The sequence below is a fragment of the Mus pahari genome, chromosome 2 (assembly GCF_900095145.1).
Source record: "Mus pahari chromosome 2, PAHARI_EIJ_v1.1, whole genome shotgun sequence".
Lineage (NCBI taxonomy): Eukaryota > Metazoa > Chordata > Mammalia > Rodentia > Muridae > Mus > Mus pahari.
In genome coordinates, this window is record NC_034591.1 from 51,706,896 (window position 1) to 51,727,788 (window position 20,893).

The 20,893-nt window shown below is 45.8% G+C and overlaps 1 protein-coding gene across 1 annotated transcript in view; it reads right to left on the minus strand.

Annotated features, from left to right (window-relative positions):
- Plxna4 (plexin A4) overlaps positions 1-20,893 on the minus strand; it is a 448,155-nt gene that overhangs the window by 100,988 nt on the left and 326,274 nt on the right. Inside the window, exon 5 of the mRNA XM_021188876.2 lies at positions 5,216-5,316. Coding sequence (XP_021044535.1) covers positions 5,216-5,316 — 101 coding nt within the window. The remainder of the gene's footprint in view (positions 1-5,215; positions 5,317-20,893) is intronic.

A 20,893-nucleotide genomic window follows, 5' to 3' on the forward strand; every position in this document is an offset into this window, starting at 1 on the left:
TCCTTTCTACTCCCTCCCTCCTGTGTGGACAAAACACTACAAGAAAGAAGTGAACACCTGTGCCACCCACTTGGGGGTGGGGGGATGGGGCTTCTCCTAACATAGGCCATCCCCAGGACCTGGAGGCAGAGATACTGTGTAAGTCTGCACATGATCTTCCCAATGGTGGTGCTCAGGAGTCTTCCAGGGAAGGGTAGGTAGTGCCTGGGCCAATCAGTGAGCTGGGTCTGCCACAGGCAGTGGGATCCCGTTACCTACCTAGACCAAGATAGGATTCTTTGCCTGGGAATAGTGCCAAGGCAGGGGAAGATGGGAGGGGTCTCAGGGCCTGCCAAGCCTGGAGGGTGTGTTCCAGGCCCAGGACAGGAGACAGCTGGGATGGGACAAAGGCATACTGGGCTTGGCTGGTTTTATTCCCTTCTGCCCAGATCAGAACAGGTGGGCTCAGACACAGAGGAAAGCCTGGGAATGCAGGCTGGAAACTGCAGGCCGAGTAAGGCGGCAGCTTTCTGTTTGCTGTCCTTGTCATTAGGAAGATGGGCTGGCCTGCAGGCAGGGCCAGGGGGGGACTGCAGAAGAACGCAGTGTGGGGACTTCTCCTCACCCCTGGGCTGGCAGGTACACACAATGACACATTCACTAGTGCAGAGGGAGGGAAAGCAGAAGGCAATAACTGTGTCATCTCTTCAGCATACTCATACTCAGCCCACACCCTCCCGTGACCTCCCTGGTACAAAAGCTCTTTCAGTGACATGGGCCACCTGTTTGCAGAGACTCTGTCCTCAGGCTTCTTGTTCTTTTGGCTTCTTTTCTATAGCTTTCTTCCACCTTCTTGTGCTCTCTCTCTCTCTCTCTCTCTCTCTCTCTCTCTCTCTCTCACACACACACACACACACACACACACATACACACACTCCCTACCACCACAGGAAAGCTTGTCAAAAGTGACTATGACACAGACAGACAGACTCAACCTCACACTCGGAAGGTCCTGTTTGTCCTTTGCCATGGGCTTCATGAAGATCACGCTTGCTGGGGCACTCAGCAAGGGTCGCTATCAGTTAGCATAGAGTCTTGCCCAGCATGGAAGCCGGACAAATGTGATGATTCCTGTAACCCATCATTGCATCAAAGGCCGGGTCCCCAAGACGCTACAGGGTAGAAACAATGTCACAATAATTTACATCCCCGAGCCTAGCACTGTGTTCAGCATAGAAATTGCAGGACTAGTTTTAGGTGTGTGTGTGTGTGTGTGTGTGTGTGTGTCCATCCAAGTATTCATGACTATGCACTTGTGTGTGTGTGTGTGTGTGTGTGTGTGTGTGTGTTCACAGTCCTTTAGGGAATGTTGAAGCTACCCATGCTGGCTCCTTGCTTCCTTCCTAGCGGAGCCTCTCAGCACCAGCATCTCTAGACTGGTTCCCACACTAACTCTGTCCACTGTCCACACCTACCCCTCTCCTTTCTCTTGCTTTATCCATGTGCATTCTGTTGTCTCTAAATCATTCATGTCCATGATGTGCCCACTGCAAAGGACAGGACAGTGCAGGGCAGGAGGAGCGACTTATGTGTATGACTTGAACCAAGACCCGTAGGTAGTATTGACCTTCTAGAGGGAGGCGGTGTTGTCCACCTGGGCTACCTGGGTTTACACATGTTAAAGTTTTTAGATAGAACACTTCGATCTATCCATTTGATTCCATACAAGTTTAGAATTGTGTGGCGATGAACAGCATCTTAGAGACCACCCTTGCTCACCCACCACACGCAGGTACTATTCTTAGTCATTACCTCTGGGAGGGCAGGGGAAGGACCTGCTGAGTAGTTCAATGATTGGTAGTCTGAGCCTATGGGCCTAGTCATGGGCTGTGTTCCACCAAGAGGTTACAAGACCCCTGGGTACAGCTCCAATGTCCCTGCCCATCTGCCCTCGTCACCCACTCATCTCACTAAGAGCTTAATACTATGGAGAGCAGCACCCTGATGGTGCAGAGATCCTGGGACTAGCAAAGCAACCTCTATCACCCATCTTACCCTCCAGTTAGCACGATAGGCCATGGCTTTCCCTCCTTACAAATGTAGATGCCAAGGGTCTTCCATACAGTGCTATGGCCAACCTTCAATATTTACAGATTCCATATTTCAAATTCAGCTAACTGTTAACACTTATAAGTGGCCCCCGAAGCTTGTCCTCATGGCAATTTTGAGGTTTCTCATGACTGTATGCAGAGAGGGAAATGGCTCAGGTCACATGTTCCCAGCTAGAGTAGGAAGAGGTGACATTCTGCCTTCCTGTTTCAGTAAGTGCACTGTAAATGAGGGTCCTTTGAGGCCTACTAATGCCACACTTCTCGAGTTTTGTACTTGTTTAACTTTGAAGGATTTACTTCCCAGTATTCCTAAGCACATCAAGGTCATGGTGTGGCACAGGGAAGGTGTGCTATGTGTATGTTAAAGAAGCTTCATTCAACCAGTTGTAAACCCACCTGCTGGAAGGATATGCAGGGAGATCGTGAGAAATGTCATCTGGGTATGAAATTACAGTTCTGTTGGCCGAGCTGAACATGAAGGAATTAACAATATTTACTGAGGAAGAAATCTCAATACAGATGTTGAGCAAATGAGGTTGTGTATCAATTCATTGGTAAAAATATGACCAGTGGTTTCAGTAGCCCGGCCCTCTATCCCTTTCAGGGAAGTCCTTTGCTACTTTGCTAACTCATTCACAGTTCTTTATAGAATATCACTACTATACATAATGCAAATCAGCTGTACTTACAGCCTCACAAGTGTACAAAACAGGAGAACTAGACTGCACTGATTTCAGCAATCATTACAAGATCCCTGTCATAGTCACATAGTAGCTCTCACTGTGGCTCCTTGGGCAAAGAGGCCCCAGAAGCAGCAGGTCGGAGTGGGACGGCAGACAAGACAGCCCCTGCTCTCCGTAAGGTTGGACATCTATAGTATGCAGACTGGGGGGAGATGCGATGCCAGGCTGAAGGAGATAAGGGGAAAGCAGCAGGAACATCTGCCAGCCAAGAAAAGAGCTCGAAACGGTGACAGCCTCAGGGATTCAAGCACACTGTTCAAGGACCATCTAGAAAAATCACTGGAGTCTACCAAAGCCCAAGAGGAAGGATGCTTGGCAGCTCCCAGCTGTTGCTGCAGCCTATGAGATCTTTGACTATCCTACCAGGGGTCTACTAACCACACAGCATCTGACCCAAGTGGTTGGCCTTATCAATTCTCTTATAACTGAGTGAAGTAGGCAAACCATGCATCCTCTTTCCAGGCCACAGAGAGAGAGTGCTGGGGAGATTTGGATCGGAATTCTGTGTCAAACACTGCATTCATGTCTATGACAGTTTCCGTTAGGACCTGCTGAAACAAATTGCTGGTTTCACTATGGGATAGCCTGCTTTACGAAAGACCCCGACTATTTGACTTTAGTTTACCCTTGTTTTCTGTCACAGGAGTCAGACATAAGGGGAAGCTGAGGCCATAGAAATAGTGTATGGGATTTTTTTTTTCTTCTTCTCAGACTTGCTTAGCCCAGCTGTGGAGGTAAAATCTCACTGAGACCAGTGCCATCTGGGGCTGGAAGAGCATCATGACACAAATTAACATGGACCCAGAAACCTGTGTTTTGGTCCTAAAGGATTCCATGGAGGGGTCAGCTTTTCTGATTGCCCTGGAGGGACACTTATACAATGCTATAACTACTAAGCATGTTCCACCAAACAGTAAGCTGGATGGCTTCCAAGTCCCCAAGGAAAGCATTAGGTTAAGAATGCATTCATTCCTTTGCTGGGAGATCCTAATGTGCAGGAAAAAGAAATATATGTCCTTCTTCCTTACAAGGTAACATCAGGAAACTCTACTGGCTTGACAGGAGCTGATGTGCATTCCAAATGTGCTTCTCCATGCTCCTTTGTGGGGGGCAATGCTGGGTTCCACCGCACTATTACCGATGGCCTTGATGTACACTTGAGCACAGCTTCCAACCTATCTTACAGTCAGCTGTGTGCATTTCAGCGTGGCTCTGTGGTTCTCAATTTCTCTGTTGTAATACCCCGAACACATTTCAGACCTTCCCTTAAGAACTCAAGGCCTCATTATGTCCGACACCCAGAAATAGGGAAGTTGGCTGTTCTCTTGAAGAGACTTAGGAGAAATTAGGAGGGTGTTTTTAACTGTCAGAATCTAGAGAATATTTCCTGTCTTTGGAAGAGGAAAGAGACAAGATCCCACCTTCAATTTCTTATAGTTTAAAATGACTGAAAATTACAATAAGTGACATTGGTCCCAAGAAATTCAGGTTGTTAATGGGGAGACTAAAATCTTACTTTATAATGTGTGTATCTAGCTCAGAGAATACCAGGTTTCAAGTGGCCATAGATATCAACCACAGCTAAAGTAGGGCTAAATTCTATTCAGATGGGATCTAACTCTTGGGATTAGAGAGATGGGTCAGTTGGTAAATATTCTGCCAGAGGACCCAGATTTAATTCCTAGCATTTACACGGCAGCTCACAAACATCTGTAGCTCTAGTTCTGGGGATCTGAACTGTTCTCTGGACTCTAGCACTCCATGCATACACATAGTACACAGTCATATATGCAGGCCAAATACCAGTACACATAAGATAAAAGCTAATTATAATTTAAAAATGATCTTCAGCTCTCTGTTTCCTGGCTAGTTGTCTGCATCTTTCAGTTCAATCATCAAGTTACTACTTATTTCCACTTTAATATGACTTTAAAATTTATTCTCTTCTAGAGAATAAATGGAGTCCCCCCCTAAAATAGACATACAAGGTGGGGAGTACTGTCATGATGTGTGTGGGTGCTCTGCAAATTGAAGTTGGACAGGTCCAGGATTCTATCTCTGTGCTTCTTCAGGGTGTCACTGCCAGGGTGACTGACATATTTTGACCTGTCATCATGCCATGGTGCCATTGCCATATATATCTTAGTGGAACTGGACAAGAAAAAGTGAACCCAGAACAAACAAAAGAGCAATGAAGCTTGCAACAGATGAAAGGAAGGAAGGAAGGAAGGAAGGAAGGAAGGAAGGAAGGAAGGAAGGAAGGAAGGAAGGGTGAGGATGGAAGGAGTGCACACGGGGTGAGAGGAAGACAGGGAGGAGTGTGTAAGCCCCTGGGAGGAAACGGGGGGGGGGAGGCAGGAGGCAGTGACCAATGGTACTCACGTGTTGTGGAGCACACACCAGCCACAATGGGGGTCACCTGAGCCAAGACACTCGCCACAGCTCCGATACTGCCCACAGGATTCCACAGGAACTCTGGTAAGCTAGAACAGCACATCGAAGACCAGACAGTCAGTCACCAATCTTCAGAGCACCTGATGGTTCACAGCTAAGATTATCATTCTAAATCCAATCACATCACCCAAGATACCAGAGGAACCTGATGGAGCTTAGAGCCCCAGAACCAAAGAGACTTTGAGGGGACATATTGGAGTAGGTGACTGCATAGCATCCTGAGGATACAACCACTTTCTAGGTTCTAAGATGTATCTGGAAATCAGGCCACATTGACTTCATATAAAATACCATAAAAAATAGACTTACATGCTACACTTTTAAATTTTCTTATTACCCACACCCCCAAATATTTCTGCAAATACTCAATCCATTGCATATTTGTTTCCTATCAAGGCAATAAGGCTGAGTGTTCATTCTTTCTCCCTCTTGTTTCACTTTCTCTCACCCCCTTCCGTTAGGTCTCAGCACTTTTCTTTTTTCCAGAGTGTACTGAGCCCCCACCCAGCACTCTTCTCTCTTCTTCCTCCTCGCTGTTTAACAAGGTGCTGGATCTACCCTGTGGCTGTCTTCTGCCTTCTCCTGCTTCGTACTGTTGACCAACTTGCTCCAAAAATTGATTTCACCGCGGTTCTTTCAAAGATCAGCCTTGCTATTTCCCCCTTTCCCACACCCTTTTCATGATGCGGGGCTTCCTCTCCAGCCCAGAGACTTTACATTCGCTTCCAGCAGCAGCTTGTTAACATAAAATGTTCCACATGACATTTTCACTTAGCTCAAATGCCTCCATTTCCTGCGCACACTTAAATATCGTTTGAGTTTCTTTGTTCTCCATGGCAGCCTTGATGTCGCCTTACATGATGCCCAAGTACCAGTTATGTTGTAGGTATTTAAAGATGACACTCGTGATCAGATGGAATTTTTATTTTCTTTTTATAACCCTGGTCTTTATTTTCCATTTTGCTAGTTTCTTCTTTAAAAAAAAAAGTTTAATGTTTTTTTTTTAAATTTTGGAATATTTTATATTATCTACTTTTATCCCAGTGGAGGACTTCTTGCCTAATCTTTTAGGTGACTAGATACCATGACAAATTAGCTATAGCCATCATGAGAACTAGCACAGTAAACTGTACGTGCTGACCTGGCTGAGCCATCTCTGCTCATAAGTGAGTACAGAGGCTGTGTTTCCCCTGCTGTTCTATAAAGCATCTGTGCTGTGCAATTACGCTCACTTGGCAGGGGCTACTTGTAACTCACGCACAGTCAAACTGGCACCAGAGCCTGCTCAATTAGTCTCCACACTCTTTTGGAATTAATTAATAATTAATTCCAAGTCCCACCATGGACTCCTTGCCCTTAATTTCCTCATTTCCTTTATCTATCTTTTTGTAGCTGTCTCCTCTCATTCTTTGCAGCTTCGTCCCTTGGCCTTTATGGCTTGTTCTTAATGACGTAACTTTGCATTTGGAATTTTGTATATTTTTCACATTCGTGTGTGTGTGTGTGTGTGTGTGTGTGTGTGTGTGTGTTCACGCATGCACACTCGCACACATTTGTCATGCACACATGTGGAGGATAGAGATCAACTTCAGGGTTCATTTTCTCCTTCTACCATGTGGATTCTAGGGCTAGAACTCAGGTGAGCAGGCTTGGCAGTGAGCATCCACTAAGCCACCTCTCTGGCCCCTGGAATTTCATCTTAATTTCTCTCATTGCCCAGCTGATTTCCCCATGTCCTCAATGCCTTTATAATTAAGTTTGATGATCAGTTTTTGTGAATTATATTGCTGCCTCCCCAGGCAGCTAGGAATTTAGCTTATTCCTGTTGCCACTTTAATTTTTCTGCCCCTCCTTAAGCAAAAAACCTTCTAGTCACATCAACACATGCATAATAGTGCCCGACCCGGAGGACCCTGACTCCTAGGAATTCAGAAGTAGGAATGAGCTTTATAAGCTATTTTCAATATTTCCAAAAGCCTATTGGAAATTGGATTGTTGCTGTTTTATATGGTTATGCATACTCATGTGTGTCCCATATTAAAATAGGAAATATATTATTACTTAATAAATGCAGTTTGTTTAGTAGACAGAATCTTTCAAAATGTGACTCCCTGAGGGGAGATATAATAAAAGGGACTATAGATGGTGAGAGTTGGGAACCATAAGTACATAATCATGTGTTCATGGGTTCCAGCTGCCTGTCTGGCACTCCATATTTTGCATGGGCTTAAAGGAAAAAAAAATCATGGCTTGTTCAATAAAAAGCATTTTCTTGGCCTAAACTTAACTAACACTCTCTCCAGTTTCTCATATTGACATGTTTGATAATCTGTTTTGCATGGAATATATCCTGGAATTCCAGGGCTAGCCCTGGGGTTTCAGGGTTCACTCCAAGGTGTGCCCTGCAGTTCTGGAGTATACCCTGAGATGCTGGGGTGGGTTCCGGGATTCTGGACTGTTAGCTTGGTTTCTGGGGTGTATACCCTGAAGTTCTAGGGTATGCCCCAGGACTGTAGGGTTTGCCTTAGAGTTCTGAACTTTTCCCTGGGATTCGGGGTGTTTGTGTTTTCTGGAGTTCTCGGGTCTGCCACTTTGAGGAAAGAGCCAGCCACTGAGTGAGTCAGACACCTCAGAAACCTTTGCATTCTAAATATAACTTGCAAGTGGTTTTTAATAATGTCAATAGCCCAGAATTATAAAAATCCTTCTTCTCTTAATTTTAAACAGCTGCCGTTTTCTGTTTAGTTGGAAAGGACGGTGGAGCCTGAAGAGGGACGTTCAAAGCATCCCCAGCCATTACTAGCAATGAGACCCTTGCTGTCTCTGAGACTTGGTTTTCCTGTCCTTAAATATGGAGCTAAACCCTGCTCCTATTGTTCCTAATCCTGAAGCATATGACCACAAAATGGATTCATAACGGGTGTGGGGGTCCAGCACTTCACAGTTGATGGTTACGATTTACACAGGCTTTCCTGTGCACATTCCACTCCCTGTAGCTCAGTACACTGACCCCCCCCCCCAAATCCCCAAGTCATGGAGATACCACAGAGCCTTCCTATGTCTGGAGAGCTACACTGGGAGGCAACAAACCTATAAGACATAGTCCTCCTTAGTCCTCTCATTGTGTCATTTCCTCTTTGAGTGTGACATCAGCTCCTAAGCCAGTCACCGGTCCACACTTCAGATAGGGCTCTCAAGTTACCTGAGCATCCTAGACTAATTCAGACCCCATCTTGGCTTCCAGGTGAGCTCCATGCTGTTCTTTGATTTCAACTAAACATCTATACGGGACCAGGCACACATCTAATCTCCCAAAGTCTGAGAGCTAGGTCTTGGCTACTGCATTGCTCCCATCTTTCCAGATGAACTTGAACAATTCTCTCTGGGTCTCTTTTCAGTTATCTTTAAAATAAGCAATGGTGTGGGTTCATTCTAGAATCCCTTTTGGATCTGACATTCCAGCTGCTTCTAAGTGTCTACACAAAACCCAAGTCACCCAAGGCACTCCTCTCTGTTAGACTTTCTGGGGCATATGTAAACATGACATTGGGGACTTTCAAGAAACAGACCCTGAGGACCTGGGAGACTAAAGTTTTCTCTTTGAAAGGGTGGAGATCTTTACCTTCCTTCCAGCTAGTTCCCACCAGGCTTCATGTCGTTTTTACTACTTGCTTGTGAGGTTGATCTAAACGTTCCCCAGTCTTTTAAAGCATGGATGCTAAAATTCAGGGGCCATACCAGAATACCAATAGGCGAAAGAAAACAGTTATCCTTTGAAGGATTGATATCATCTCTTTTCCCTTTGCAGGACCTCCCTGGAGAAGGGCAGGGACCAGGGATTCTCAGATGTTTCTCTCTTGGGTAACCTGCTCTCCAGCATGGCCTAACGCTGCTGTTGTGGCTCCATCTTCTCTAGCTACAGTGTTGGTTGCTTCCCTGTGGACAATTCTAGAATGTGCCAGAAGTTTTCCTGACACTTTAGAATTACTTTTGCAAACTGCAATTAGTATAGCCATTTATCTCAGTTACAAAATATATACACAAAAGTCCTGGATTCCCTTTTACCTCTTGCTAGTATGTTGCAAAGGTGTCCAGATGGCTTCTCAACCACCTTGCCCCTATGAGTCCTCTCTCTCCCCAGTGTCTGGATTCTCTACCTACACTGGACACCAAACAAAGCTGCCTCTCCATCCCCCACCTCAGTTCCTCTCCTGACCCTGGAACACAAACCACTCCAGATGCAGAGCCACACGATTAATTAAAAGCACCACATGCTGATTAAAGTCTTAAGCTACAGTGCCAGGCATGCTAATTAACCGAGTGAGGGAATTTAGACCACAGGAAGAGGTGAAAAAGAAGTGTGTGTGTTGAGGGGCTGACTTCTGTTGGGAGAACAAATCAGATGACAATGTGACCTAAGCTATCATAATGATAGATGGTGTCAGAGACCACAGAAGATTGAGGTCCCTCCCCTGGCCACTAGATTCCAGGACAGGTTGTTGATTGATGTGACTACAATGTAGCCTTTAGTGATTCCACAGAGGGAGCCCCAGTCCTTTTCAGGACCACCCCACATTAGAGCAGAGGGAAAATGTAGCTCCTAGAACAAGAGTGGGGTGGGATCTGCACAGAACTGTCTTGGTACACTGTCTCTAGGCAGTGAACAATTAATTCCTCAAAAACAGATTTGCCATGTAAGATAGTGACTTCGCTACCAAGTACATAGTCAAAAGATGAGTAAGTCAGGCCTCAAAGATGCATTTGCCGTTCATGTTCATAGAATTATTCACTATATTTAAAAATGGAAGTTACCCAGAAGAATGGATGAACAAAATGTGGTATGTGCACACATTGAAACGGTATTCAGCCTTCAAAGGAGAGGAAGGCAGAGTTGAGGCACATATCTGTAATACAGCACTCTGGAAGCTGAGTCAGGAGAAGAGGGCTACATAGAGAGACCTTATCTCAAGAAGTCAAAAAAGAAGGGAGGAAAGGAGAAAGGGAAGAGGGAAAGAAATTCTAAATAAACTTTAAGGATAATAAGTTACATAAACAGACAATCATTGCAACACACATGGGATTGCCAGAGATTCATAGTGAGACATTAGAATGGTGGCAGCCAGGGATTAAAAGGAAGAAAGGAGCATTGATTTGCTATTGAATGGGTACAGAGGCTCAGGTTAAAAAGATAAAATGTTCTATAAATGACTACACCACTTATATATGCCTTAATGCCCATGAGGACCCAGGAACAGTTAAATAGCTAATTTCATGCTATATCTATTTTTCAGTCATTATTTAAACGCTGTAAAAATGGTCTTGAGTGGACATTGGCTCATCTTCAGCAGAGCAGAGTTGACATGAGAAGACCTGCTCAGCTTCCAGGTCAGCGGTATGCATCAATGCGCATGACATGGTCTGAGACATTCTGGTAAATAGACACACACTTTTCAGGACCCAAGCTTCATCTTCCTTGGACAGAGGTTTGGCAATAACCATTTCCTAGCATTTGTTTCCCAATTTGAAATGATGTCACAGCTTGTCTATCCAGAACCTTCGTTTCCTCCACACTCACCAAGAGACACAGAATTCAGATGTTTCAGGTGATGGGGAATAGACTCCGACTTTACAGCTTTGTTTCTTTAATTTTAAAGTTTATGTTTATCTAGGATTTCTTTCCCTCTTCCTTCTCTCCTTCCCTCCCCAGACTTTTCCTCTTTGGATTGCTTTCTTGGAAAGAACACTTCTTTTCTTTATCCCTTTCCAACTAAAGTTAGCTTCCTTAAATAATATAGCCTACTTTGGCTTGGTCTTAGACTATGTTAAAGAGTATCATCATTTACTTTTATTTGTGTGTACATATATATATGTGTGTGTGTGTGTGTGTGCATACTCAGACATGCATATGCTCATGTGTGCATATGTGCAAACTTGATTGTCACTTCTCAGGTACTTCAGCGTTGTGTTTTTGAGCATTTGTCTCTCATTGCCCTGGAGCTCACCAAGTAGGCTGAGCTGGCTAGCTTTCCAGGGATCCACGGAGACTGGATGTCTCATGTGGCTAGGCATCATGGCAGGTTCTCACATTTACAAGCCAAGAACTTTGCTGACTGAGTTCTGCCCCATCCTTACTCTGATCAGTAGAATCGTCGTCGTCGTCGTCGTCGTCGTCGTCGTCGTCATCATCATCATCATTGCTGTCACTGTCACCTTCCTTACCCCGCTAGTCTCATGACCTGAGCCCACCAATTTAATACAACAGTAGTCTAGGCTAGAAGCTGATGAGTGACAGAACAGAGCAGAGTACCCATCCCAGCTCTCAACACCTGGCCCTTGGTCTTCCCAAGTTTCTGAGTTGGCCAAGTTTACTCCATTCTTAGAGGTTATCAGAAGGTGAGCATCCCCTAAGCCACTGGAGGAGTTGGGATGGTTTCACAAGGTCTGGCTCGTGGTGGTGGTCAGTCCTTGCCAGTTTTCCCTTTTGCAAGATGCTTTTCTCTGGCAGTCGGGCTGTACTCTGCCTGCTGCAGCTCTCGTTCCGAAGGGTGCCTGCTACTCCGAACACTCCCATGCAGAAACCCTCCTTCTCTACAGCGCACAGTCTCTGTGTGCATCTCTCATTTGTTTAAGCATTTGACATCCTGGTCGAAGTGTGAGTTATTACTCCATCTCTACTCTTATAATTGGATGCTAATGCCACAGTGGCTACACTGAGCCTGATGGCTGGAGTTAATTTAAATGTCCAAAAGGCTTCCTAAGTACCCAATTTCCTTCAAAATTGTCACACACAAAAAAAAGGAAAAGAGAGAAAGGAAAAAAAGAGGCAAGAAGACCCATTAAGAAACTCGAAGAAGCTCCTGGGGAGCTGTCAGGCTGCACAGACATGGCACTTGGAGCCATCCTTCATGCTGTCCTCCTGTCTCCTGTTCCCATGTGAGGGAAGTGGGGCTGAGGAAAGTCGTTCCTTCTAGGAGCAAGTTAGCTCAGTAATGCGCATGCATCTCAGTGGCATGGTCTTGGAGAGCTTTCACAGTCTCTTCTTGGACATTCCGTTCCTTTGTGGCCTCTGGCTACATCTCTATGTTTGTTTCTTCTGACTTGGGGTCATGAAAGGAATTCATAGAGTCCCTCGAAGTCCCTCGGTTACCTATGGCTGAATCCCTCCGGGTACTTGGAACCCTTAAACTCACTTCTCTTCTTAGACGTGGGGAGCTTTCTAACCTGGCTGCTTGGTATGAGAGACAGATGTCAGAAGACTGGCCCCAAGCAGTTATGGACTATATTTTGCACCTCAGTTTACCTACGTTGGCCTTTTAGGGTCATCCTTGCCGTCACCTCATGGAGAACAAGGAGGCAGAATGAACTTTCCCTGCCTTTGACACTGGGCATGGCTTCTAGACTTGACCTGATTGATGAGATGGCAGTGACCACAGGACCAGTACATGCTTAAGATTTGCTCACAGGTTCGACTTTGCCGTTCTGTGCTTATGGTATCTCTATAAGAAGAATGTCCTAGGTCCCTGCTTCTTCTTCCTCTTGGGTATCAAAGAACCTATGTGGAGCAAGATCAGAACCCCACCAGCAGCCAGACGTCCAGTCAGCTTGAAGCACAACTACCCAGTGAGACCGCAGTATGGCATTGCTCTATAAGGATGTGAGGACGAGAATAAATGTCTACCATGTGCTGCTAGGTTCTGTGTTCACCTAGTAATAACACACACTGTTGTGGCAATAGCTGCCTAAGACATAGGTGCTGGGCAAAGAGTTACAGAAGGGCACAAAAGCCTTGTGAGAGGTAGTAGGGAAGGAAGGTAGAGGAGAGAGGTTTTGATAGGTCAGCCTCTTTCTATCCTGGGCATCAGAGCCATACCCACAGTGAGGTGGTGGTAGTGGGTGTGGGTGCATATTCAGAGGTTTTCCATAGCTACAACATGGTCCAGTGGATGGTTTTATGTCCTTCTGTGTCTGTCATACTTTCTTAGGTCTATGTCTATGCATGGGTAGATCATAAGAGAGCCAGCCATGTGAAAAAAAGACTCTAGAAAGAGAATCCAGATTTCTAGATTGGCCATTCAGACTGACTTCCTGGTGTCCTAGCCTTAGGAAGAAGTTTGCTTTGAGCCTTTTGAAACCTCCTAATTACACCTGGGCCTTACAGCGAATGCATCAGTATGCCAACATAGCCTCCCTCTGCCTGCAGGTAAGAGTTCTGGGGTCAAGGTCATTGATATTTAGGTTAGCATAATAACTCCAGACATGAAGCTCAGGAGGCTGAGAGCTGAGCTACAGTCAGCTCTGGATGCATTGCTGACCTTGGATAAAGCCTCCTCCCCCTTGGGTAAAGCTTCCTCCCCCACCACCAGGCTTCGGAGAATCAGTTTTCAGATAGGTGGATAAGTCATGCCGTCTCTGAGTACTGGTCACAAAATCCTAATACAAATAGTCCAGGAAGCATTCTGTGATGCGAAGTAGCAGATGTTGTGGAGGGCTGCAATTTGCTGCTATTAATAAGTATAAATGCCTAATAGGAAGCCAGTTTGCTCTGGGATCTTGGACAGCCAAGGAGTGAGTGCAGGCGCTGGAATCAGCAACATATGCCGCTCCTCATTAGCTAGGGGTGGTAGCTGGGAAGCTGGGCGAGGAAGGCCTGGAGTTCTGCAGAGCCTCACGAAATCACCGTTGTATCCCCACACTTCAGCCCATTACCACACCTCAGCCCATCCCCTCACCTCACCCTGTTTCTTAGCCTCCCACCGTGAACTGTGCCTCAATGCCACAGCATCATCCTTCGCTATGGAAAGAGCTGAACCCCTTTCTGCTACACAAATGGAAAAGTCATGACCCACAAAGGCTGAACAGCTTCCTCAAGGTCACTTGGCTGGCTGTGGTAAAGATGGAAAGGGAAATGAGGCCAGAGCTGGAGGTCACTGGGTCTTCCAGAGATGGATGGCTTTTTCCACATACAACCCAGGGGGCTATAGAACTTGTTGTTCCACACCTATATCTAGGACTTAGATAGAAAATTTTAAAGTACTTTAGGATTGTTTCTGTAGGACTGGGATGGGTTGGCTGAGTTCAGGGATGGAGCAACAACACAGCATCCCCAGAAAGCAAAGAAGCCAGCACTAAGTGGGAACCCTAACGAGAGACCAGCGATTGCTTTCTGTACATTTCTTTCTCCTCTAGGGATCCTCTTTGGCTCTGGCAAGTATAATCAGAGAAGGAAATGAAGGTTGAAATAGCTTTGTCTCAATGACAAGTGAGAAGCTGGGGCTTGGGAAAGAAAGGGAATTGGGTTTGAGTACTGTGTCTGCCACTTCCTATGTGCTGTGGGTGACTTCTTCACTCTGCTGAGCCCCCTCTCCTCTCCTCATGCCGGAGGGTTGTGGGTTACTCACGATGGCACAGATGAGTATGTGAGTGAAATCCCAATAACAAGTGCTCATCTATTGTCCCAGCATCTTACGCAGCTACAAGTCATCTCAGCTCCCTCCCCCACACCTTGTATTCAGCTCATGCAGTCGATGAGAACAGGCATGTGAGTGAATGCCTGCCTTCGTGACTGCATGTATGCATGCATGAATGAATGCAAGAATGGATGCAGACAGAAATGCATGCCTGCATGCAAACATAAAGGCATGGCTGCAGGAATGAATGGAAACTTGAATGAGTGAAACTTGTCCCTGTCGAGCTCCTAGACATTAAAACATAAAACCGCTTGATTTGGAAAAAAATATTGACTCTAACTTCAATCAGTCATTTTGGATTATTGTCTCAAACTCAGATTATTGTCTCAAATCACAAATTGGCCTTCTAAGTTAAAGATCCAGGTCTCTGTCCTCTACTGTATGATGCTTACATTGCACAGTTGCCTCAGGAGACCTGATCTCCGGGGCTGTGGTGGAGGTGCAAGCTGGACACTTTCCTGGGACAGCACGCTCCGGTGGAGAACACCAGCAACCACACTCCCACCCTACCCAGCCCTGCCTGCATTTAGGGGAAGTAGAACGAAGAGAAAGAATGAACACTCTGGCATTTTCAGGGTTAACAGTCTGAAAGGGATCTTGGGCATAATCTATCTTCCTCCTCTCTTTCTTCTGTGGTTTTGGGGGATTATCTGAGGCCATGAAGCTACCAGTGCTGGTCTTTTGACACCCGACAGGACCATTATAGCTAGGATGCTATTTGCTGATCTAGTCTTCAGGTCAAGGCTGAAAGAAGAGACAAACTCAGAGGACCAGAAGCTGACTGGGGTCGTGGGGGGGGGGGCGGGGAATAAGAGCTCCCTCCCAAGCCCAGTCTAGCAGGTGAAGAAGCAGCTTTTGTACTGGGGATGAAAGTGCTGTTCCTGCTCCAGCCATCTCTCACCAGTGACATTGACAAAGGCAATGGACTCATGTGAGCTGGGGCTGGGGACCTGCTGGCTGAGTTTTCTAAGCCCAGCCTGCTCAATGGGGGCCTTTGTTCCTGCAGCCAAGAAGGAGAGGGAGGAGGAGAGGTTGGCACAGGGACACCTAACTCCACTCCCCATGGGCAGCAGAGACAAGCTGGTTTGGAGGCAGATGCTGAGTGCTCCTCTGCTGGCTGGCTCAGGCTCTTTGTGGGAAGCAGCAGGATAGGTGGATAGGCCCTCCTCCACCCACTGCTCTTCCCCTCCCTCTGGTGACCTCAGTCAAGGGCATCACTCAGCCACTGTCCCCAGCTTTGGTCTGGTTATGGAAACTATCCACAGTCCATTCAGGTGAACATGTGTGCAACAGCCAAGGGGTGGGCTCAAATGTGTTGTCTGATCATAGCAGTGATTTTTCCACATACCTGTGGATTCTGCCACACAGGAAAAGAAAATCCTGATTTTTCCTTGCAGACAACCTTGATTAGACATGCACTTTGTTGGAGCAAGAGGCATTTTTTTTTCTTTCTAGAAGTAATTTGATCCTGGGAAAGCCACTGGTCCTGAGGAGGCATGGAAAGTGATACTTCTCTCAGAGCGAACCTTTAGGGTCCCTCTCTCAGGAAGCCAGGTGCTGCTAGCTTTAAGAGATGACAAAAACCACGCATGCTGTCAAGACAACTAAACTTTTTTCCTCCCCACTCCCCTCTTGCCTCAAGGTACCACATAATCCACCTGCTCCCACCCCGGCTCTGTATGTAGGATGGACCCAGGATGCTGATGGGGAAAAGTCTTTGCTCACTGGGTCACCTGTGCTTGCACAGGCTTAGTGTGTTCCTTGCATGAGAACAGGGTACCCTGAGGTCACTTAAAGCATAAAAAAGAGCACGCTAAGAGAACTGGCCTCAGATGTGTGGGTACAACCTTTCTGAGGAATGGTTTTTCAGAGATGGCTGAAACCTAAAATAAATGACCAACAAGGCTCCCTTTCACAGTCTTTGCAGTAGAAACGCCAGTGCCCTGAGCATAGGCACATGGTTGTGGCTATTCACTGTGCTAATGATTATTTGGAGAAACCTGAGTGTCCATCCCCAGGGTGGATTATGGCGAAACTCCCATACTCTGAAACAACACTGGTCTGATATCTACTGGCAAGGACAGATAGCCATGATTGATCTTTGAGTTTAAAAAGTCTGATTCAGAAAAGGCATTTTATGACTCAGATTTTATTTTTGACAAGGTCTTGATATGTGGCTCAGATCAGACTCTTTTTTATTAAACTTTATTGTAAAGGACTTGCAAAAAAAAAAAAAAAGTGCAGTAAGATTAGCCAGACTCAAAAATCTATACATCTCATTGAAAGTCTATACAGTTAAAATAGCTATTCTGAAGCAGAAGAGCTTTGCATTGGATTAATACTTAGACTATCAAATATATATTTTTTGTACTTAAACCCCTCCCTGACTCCCTGTACACAGTGAAACCCTAGGCAAATTTAATATTAGGAAAACAAGAGCTTTATATTCTCTTTCACGACTTGTCTCCACTGCAGGCACCGCACCATTCTTTATCACCTAATATTCACCTTTTCTTGTTTTCCATCTATTTGTACATTTGTTTACATCTATACATACATACATTACAGGCTAGGATCTGCATGCAAGCGAGAGCACGCAGGTTTTGTGTCACCTCGACTAACATACCTTCTACAGCCATCTATTTTCCTGCAAATTTTGTAATTTTTAGAGCGGAGTAGTATTCCGTTTTACACATGGACCAGGTTTTTCACTATCCATTCACCATAGTGAATTCTTACACATCCTCCCTCTGGAGCTTCCTGAGCACTGGAAATACTGGTGTGTGCCACTATGTCCAGATCCTTTTTTTTAGCTTTCAAAGAGAACTGTGCAGCACACAGACATATGCACAGGCAGTTTTCTGTAGTAAGAATAATTTCTGAAGAGAGAGCAGAGTTGTTAGCAGTAGTTAACATTGGAAGATTTAGTTAGTATGGCCAGGTAGTGCCATGCATGCCCTTAATCCCAGCACTTGGGAGGCAGAGGCAGGCAGATTTCTGAGTTCGAGGCCAGCCTGGTCTACAGAGTGAGTTCCAGGTCAGTCAGGGTTACACAGAGAAACCCTGTCTTTAAAAAAAGTGTTAGCCTACAAAGTGTATTTTAGGACCCAAGCTTTAGTTGTGCTCTGCTTTTAACATTAATACAATTTCAAGCCATCTAGAACAGTAGTTCTCAATCTGTGGGACAAATATTTACATTATGATTCAAAGGAGGAGAAAAATAACAGTTATGAAGTAGCAATGAAAATAAATGTACGGTTTTGGTTGAGAACCACTGCTCTAGAGCTATGGAGAGGATCCATGGCTTATTAGTGTCTCCTCTTAGTCCATCTTGTGACCAGCACAATGGACCACTGTTACTGTCTGTCAAAATGTTTTCCCTTTGAAAATTTAACCAACTCATTGAATGGAGAGTCACCATTTGACAATGACACCACCAAGTCAGGTCCCCACAGAAGATCCTAGGCAAGGATTAGTACACCTACAGGCTTAGAATCTACAATGGTTTGTTTGGAGGTTCATTTCCGCACTAGACAGTCAGTCATGGGGTGTTAGAACAGCACTGGAGGGTGGGGCGACCTAGGACCTGTATGCATAGCTTACATTCTTCCCTAGTTTGCTGTGAGACCTGAGGCATGTGTTCTCATGTCAAAGTGGCTCTCTGTTGTCCTTCCTAGTAGAAACAACCTTCATAACCTACCAGCTGAACAGTGGAAAAGGCCCCAGGTGCCTTGCTCCAGGATCTCTCCCAACTTCATCCCTAGCTTGGGAACTGGATCTGTCTGCATAGTGGGATGCTCAGCTCTGCCCTGGTTCTTATGACTTAAACAAAGTAGGAGGATGCCCATCTGACATATGCTTTGAATTCTACGATAGTAACCACAGCTTGCGATCATAAACTATAGAGCCACCATCACGTACTATGGTGACTTCTCTCCCATTACCAGAAACAGCAGAGTGGTTAAAGAGTCAATATGTCTGTGAGGAGACATGACTAGCCTGATGGGATGGAAACTTCAAAGACTTTTGAGCCTGCTCTGCATTCAAATCTTAGCTTCATTTTCCTCATCTGTTCAATAAGGGTAATAAAAACCTGTCCCCTCCTAGGTGCCAGGTAAGTCCTGTTGTAGCTGATTGCCTGTCTGTAAGTGTGACAAGGACAGTCAGGTCCACAGTGTGGTGAGAATGGTCACATTTCCCAAGGAGGTAGAGATGAGCAGCACTTCCCACGTCTGTCTGCCAGGGGCTGGCCTCACCACACTGCAGTTGGGGCTAAGAAGATGCTCAAGGGTTTCAATTAGGAGGTTCACTTTCCGGGGTGGGAGGAGGTGGGAGGAGGCAATATGTCTTATGTAGACAAGGTAACCGATTGACATTACATTGGAGCTTAGAGTAGTAGTACCTTGGAAATGACAAATGGCTGCCAGTACTATATGTAGACAGGGGACTCACCAGGTCATAGATAACTGCTGCAAAGGGGTGTGAGTGCAAGGGGGAAGGTCTCTGTTTCTGCCCAGTGGGGTGTTCTCAGCAGACAAATGCGGGTGACCTAGGGAAAGGTTTGGAGCTTTAGCCCTACTCTCAGTAGTGAACTTTAACAGTGAGAGAAGCTGAGAGGAAGAAGTATCTAGAAGTATAGAGTACACTAGAGGTACAGAGGGAGTGGTTCCCAGTGACTCCGTGTTGAGCAGGTGTCATGAGGTCTGGAAACCAAGACATGCAGCTGATGGTACCCGGTGTTTGTGATCTAAGCTTTTCCCCGGACCACTCCCAGCTCAGCCCAGGATTTATCGTCCTCCACATTATGAGATATTATGCAGACTAAATCATATAATAGGCACAGGGACTCAACACCACTTCTCACAACATCCAAACCAAATCAATAAATAGTGGCTGCCATCACCATCAGGACAACCAGGGCCCTGTGATACAGCCAGAACCCAAGTTCTCCAGTCAATATCCTTTGTTCTCTGCCCACTAGCTTTTTACGCACATGCAGGTGAATATGCACATATGAGCATACAGGAATCAATATCATGTAATTTCTCCACTTTATATTTCCAGAAGGTCCCTCACAGAACTTGAAGCTCACCAGTTCTAGACTAGCTGGTAAGCTTGCCCCGGGGGCTCTCTGAATCTATTTTCTAAAGCTAGGAACATAGATAAATGTTGCTGCACCCAGCTTTTGTGTGGCTGCTCAGAATCTGAACACAGGTTCTCATGCTTGTACGGTGAGCACTTTAATGACTCAGCCATTTCCCCAGGCCAAATTCTTCTTCTGCTTTGAATGACACAGAGAAGGACAGGAACTTTGGGGTGGGTGGGGGGGTCCATTCTCTTCCTAGTCGTCTGGGCAGGCTGGGCTAAGGCAGTGAGCAATTCTATCAGATAAAGCAAGGACGAGGTCAGCTGCTGACTTCCTCTATTTGATCGTTCCCTGACCTCTGTGAACAGACATAATCCAAAGTTGGCCATGGGTCTGAGACAGAAAATTGAGCTGGTTCCTGGCCAAACACAAGAGGCTGTAGTGCATGCCAGCATGTAGGGATGTGGATTGGCATAGTACTTCTGGCAGGCCAGGGTCAGGGAGTGAAGCCCAGCATGGCAGCATTGGCGCAAAGTCTGGTGGTCCCATAAGTGACTAGGACACGAGGATGCTGTCTCCCTGTTTGCTGGGTTTGCAAACAAACCTGCAGACTGCAGGGAGCTTGCTATGAGTTTCAGCCATTGGCAGCTGCCGTTCCTCTTCAGTTAAGTCTGCATGGGCCACAACTGTGAGTGTAGCTTGGCCTAATCCAGCATCTGGCTCACCAGGGGCTGCTTTGCATTATATGTCCCTCCTGCTGCAGCCTGGCAAGCTACAGCCCTCTTCAGGGATCCTCCATATTCAAGGGGACAACCAGAACTTTTGTAAAGTGCTAGAAGTTCTTAAAGTCCCAGAATTTGGGGGGGTCTTATTGAAGAGCCCACAAACTTAGTTGAATATCAGAACTAATTTCAAAGCTGTTAAAGATGTGATTGTTCAGCCCAGAGACCTGAATTTGATTCCTGGAGACACATATAGTGAAGGTAAGGACTGATTTCTGCAAATGATCATCTGACCTACACACACACACACACACACACACACACACACACA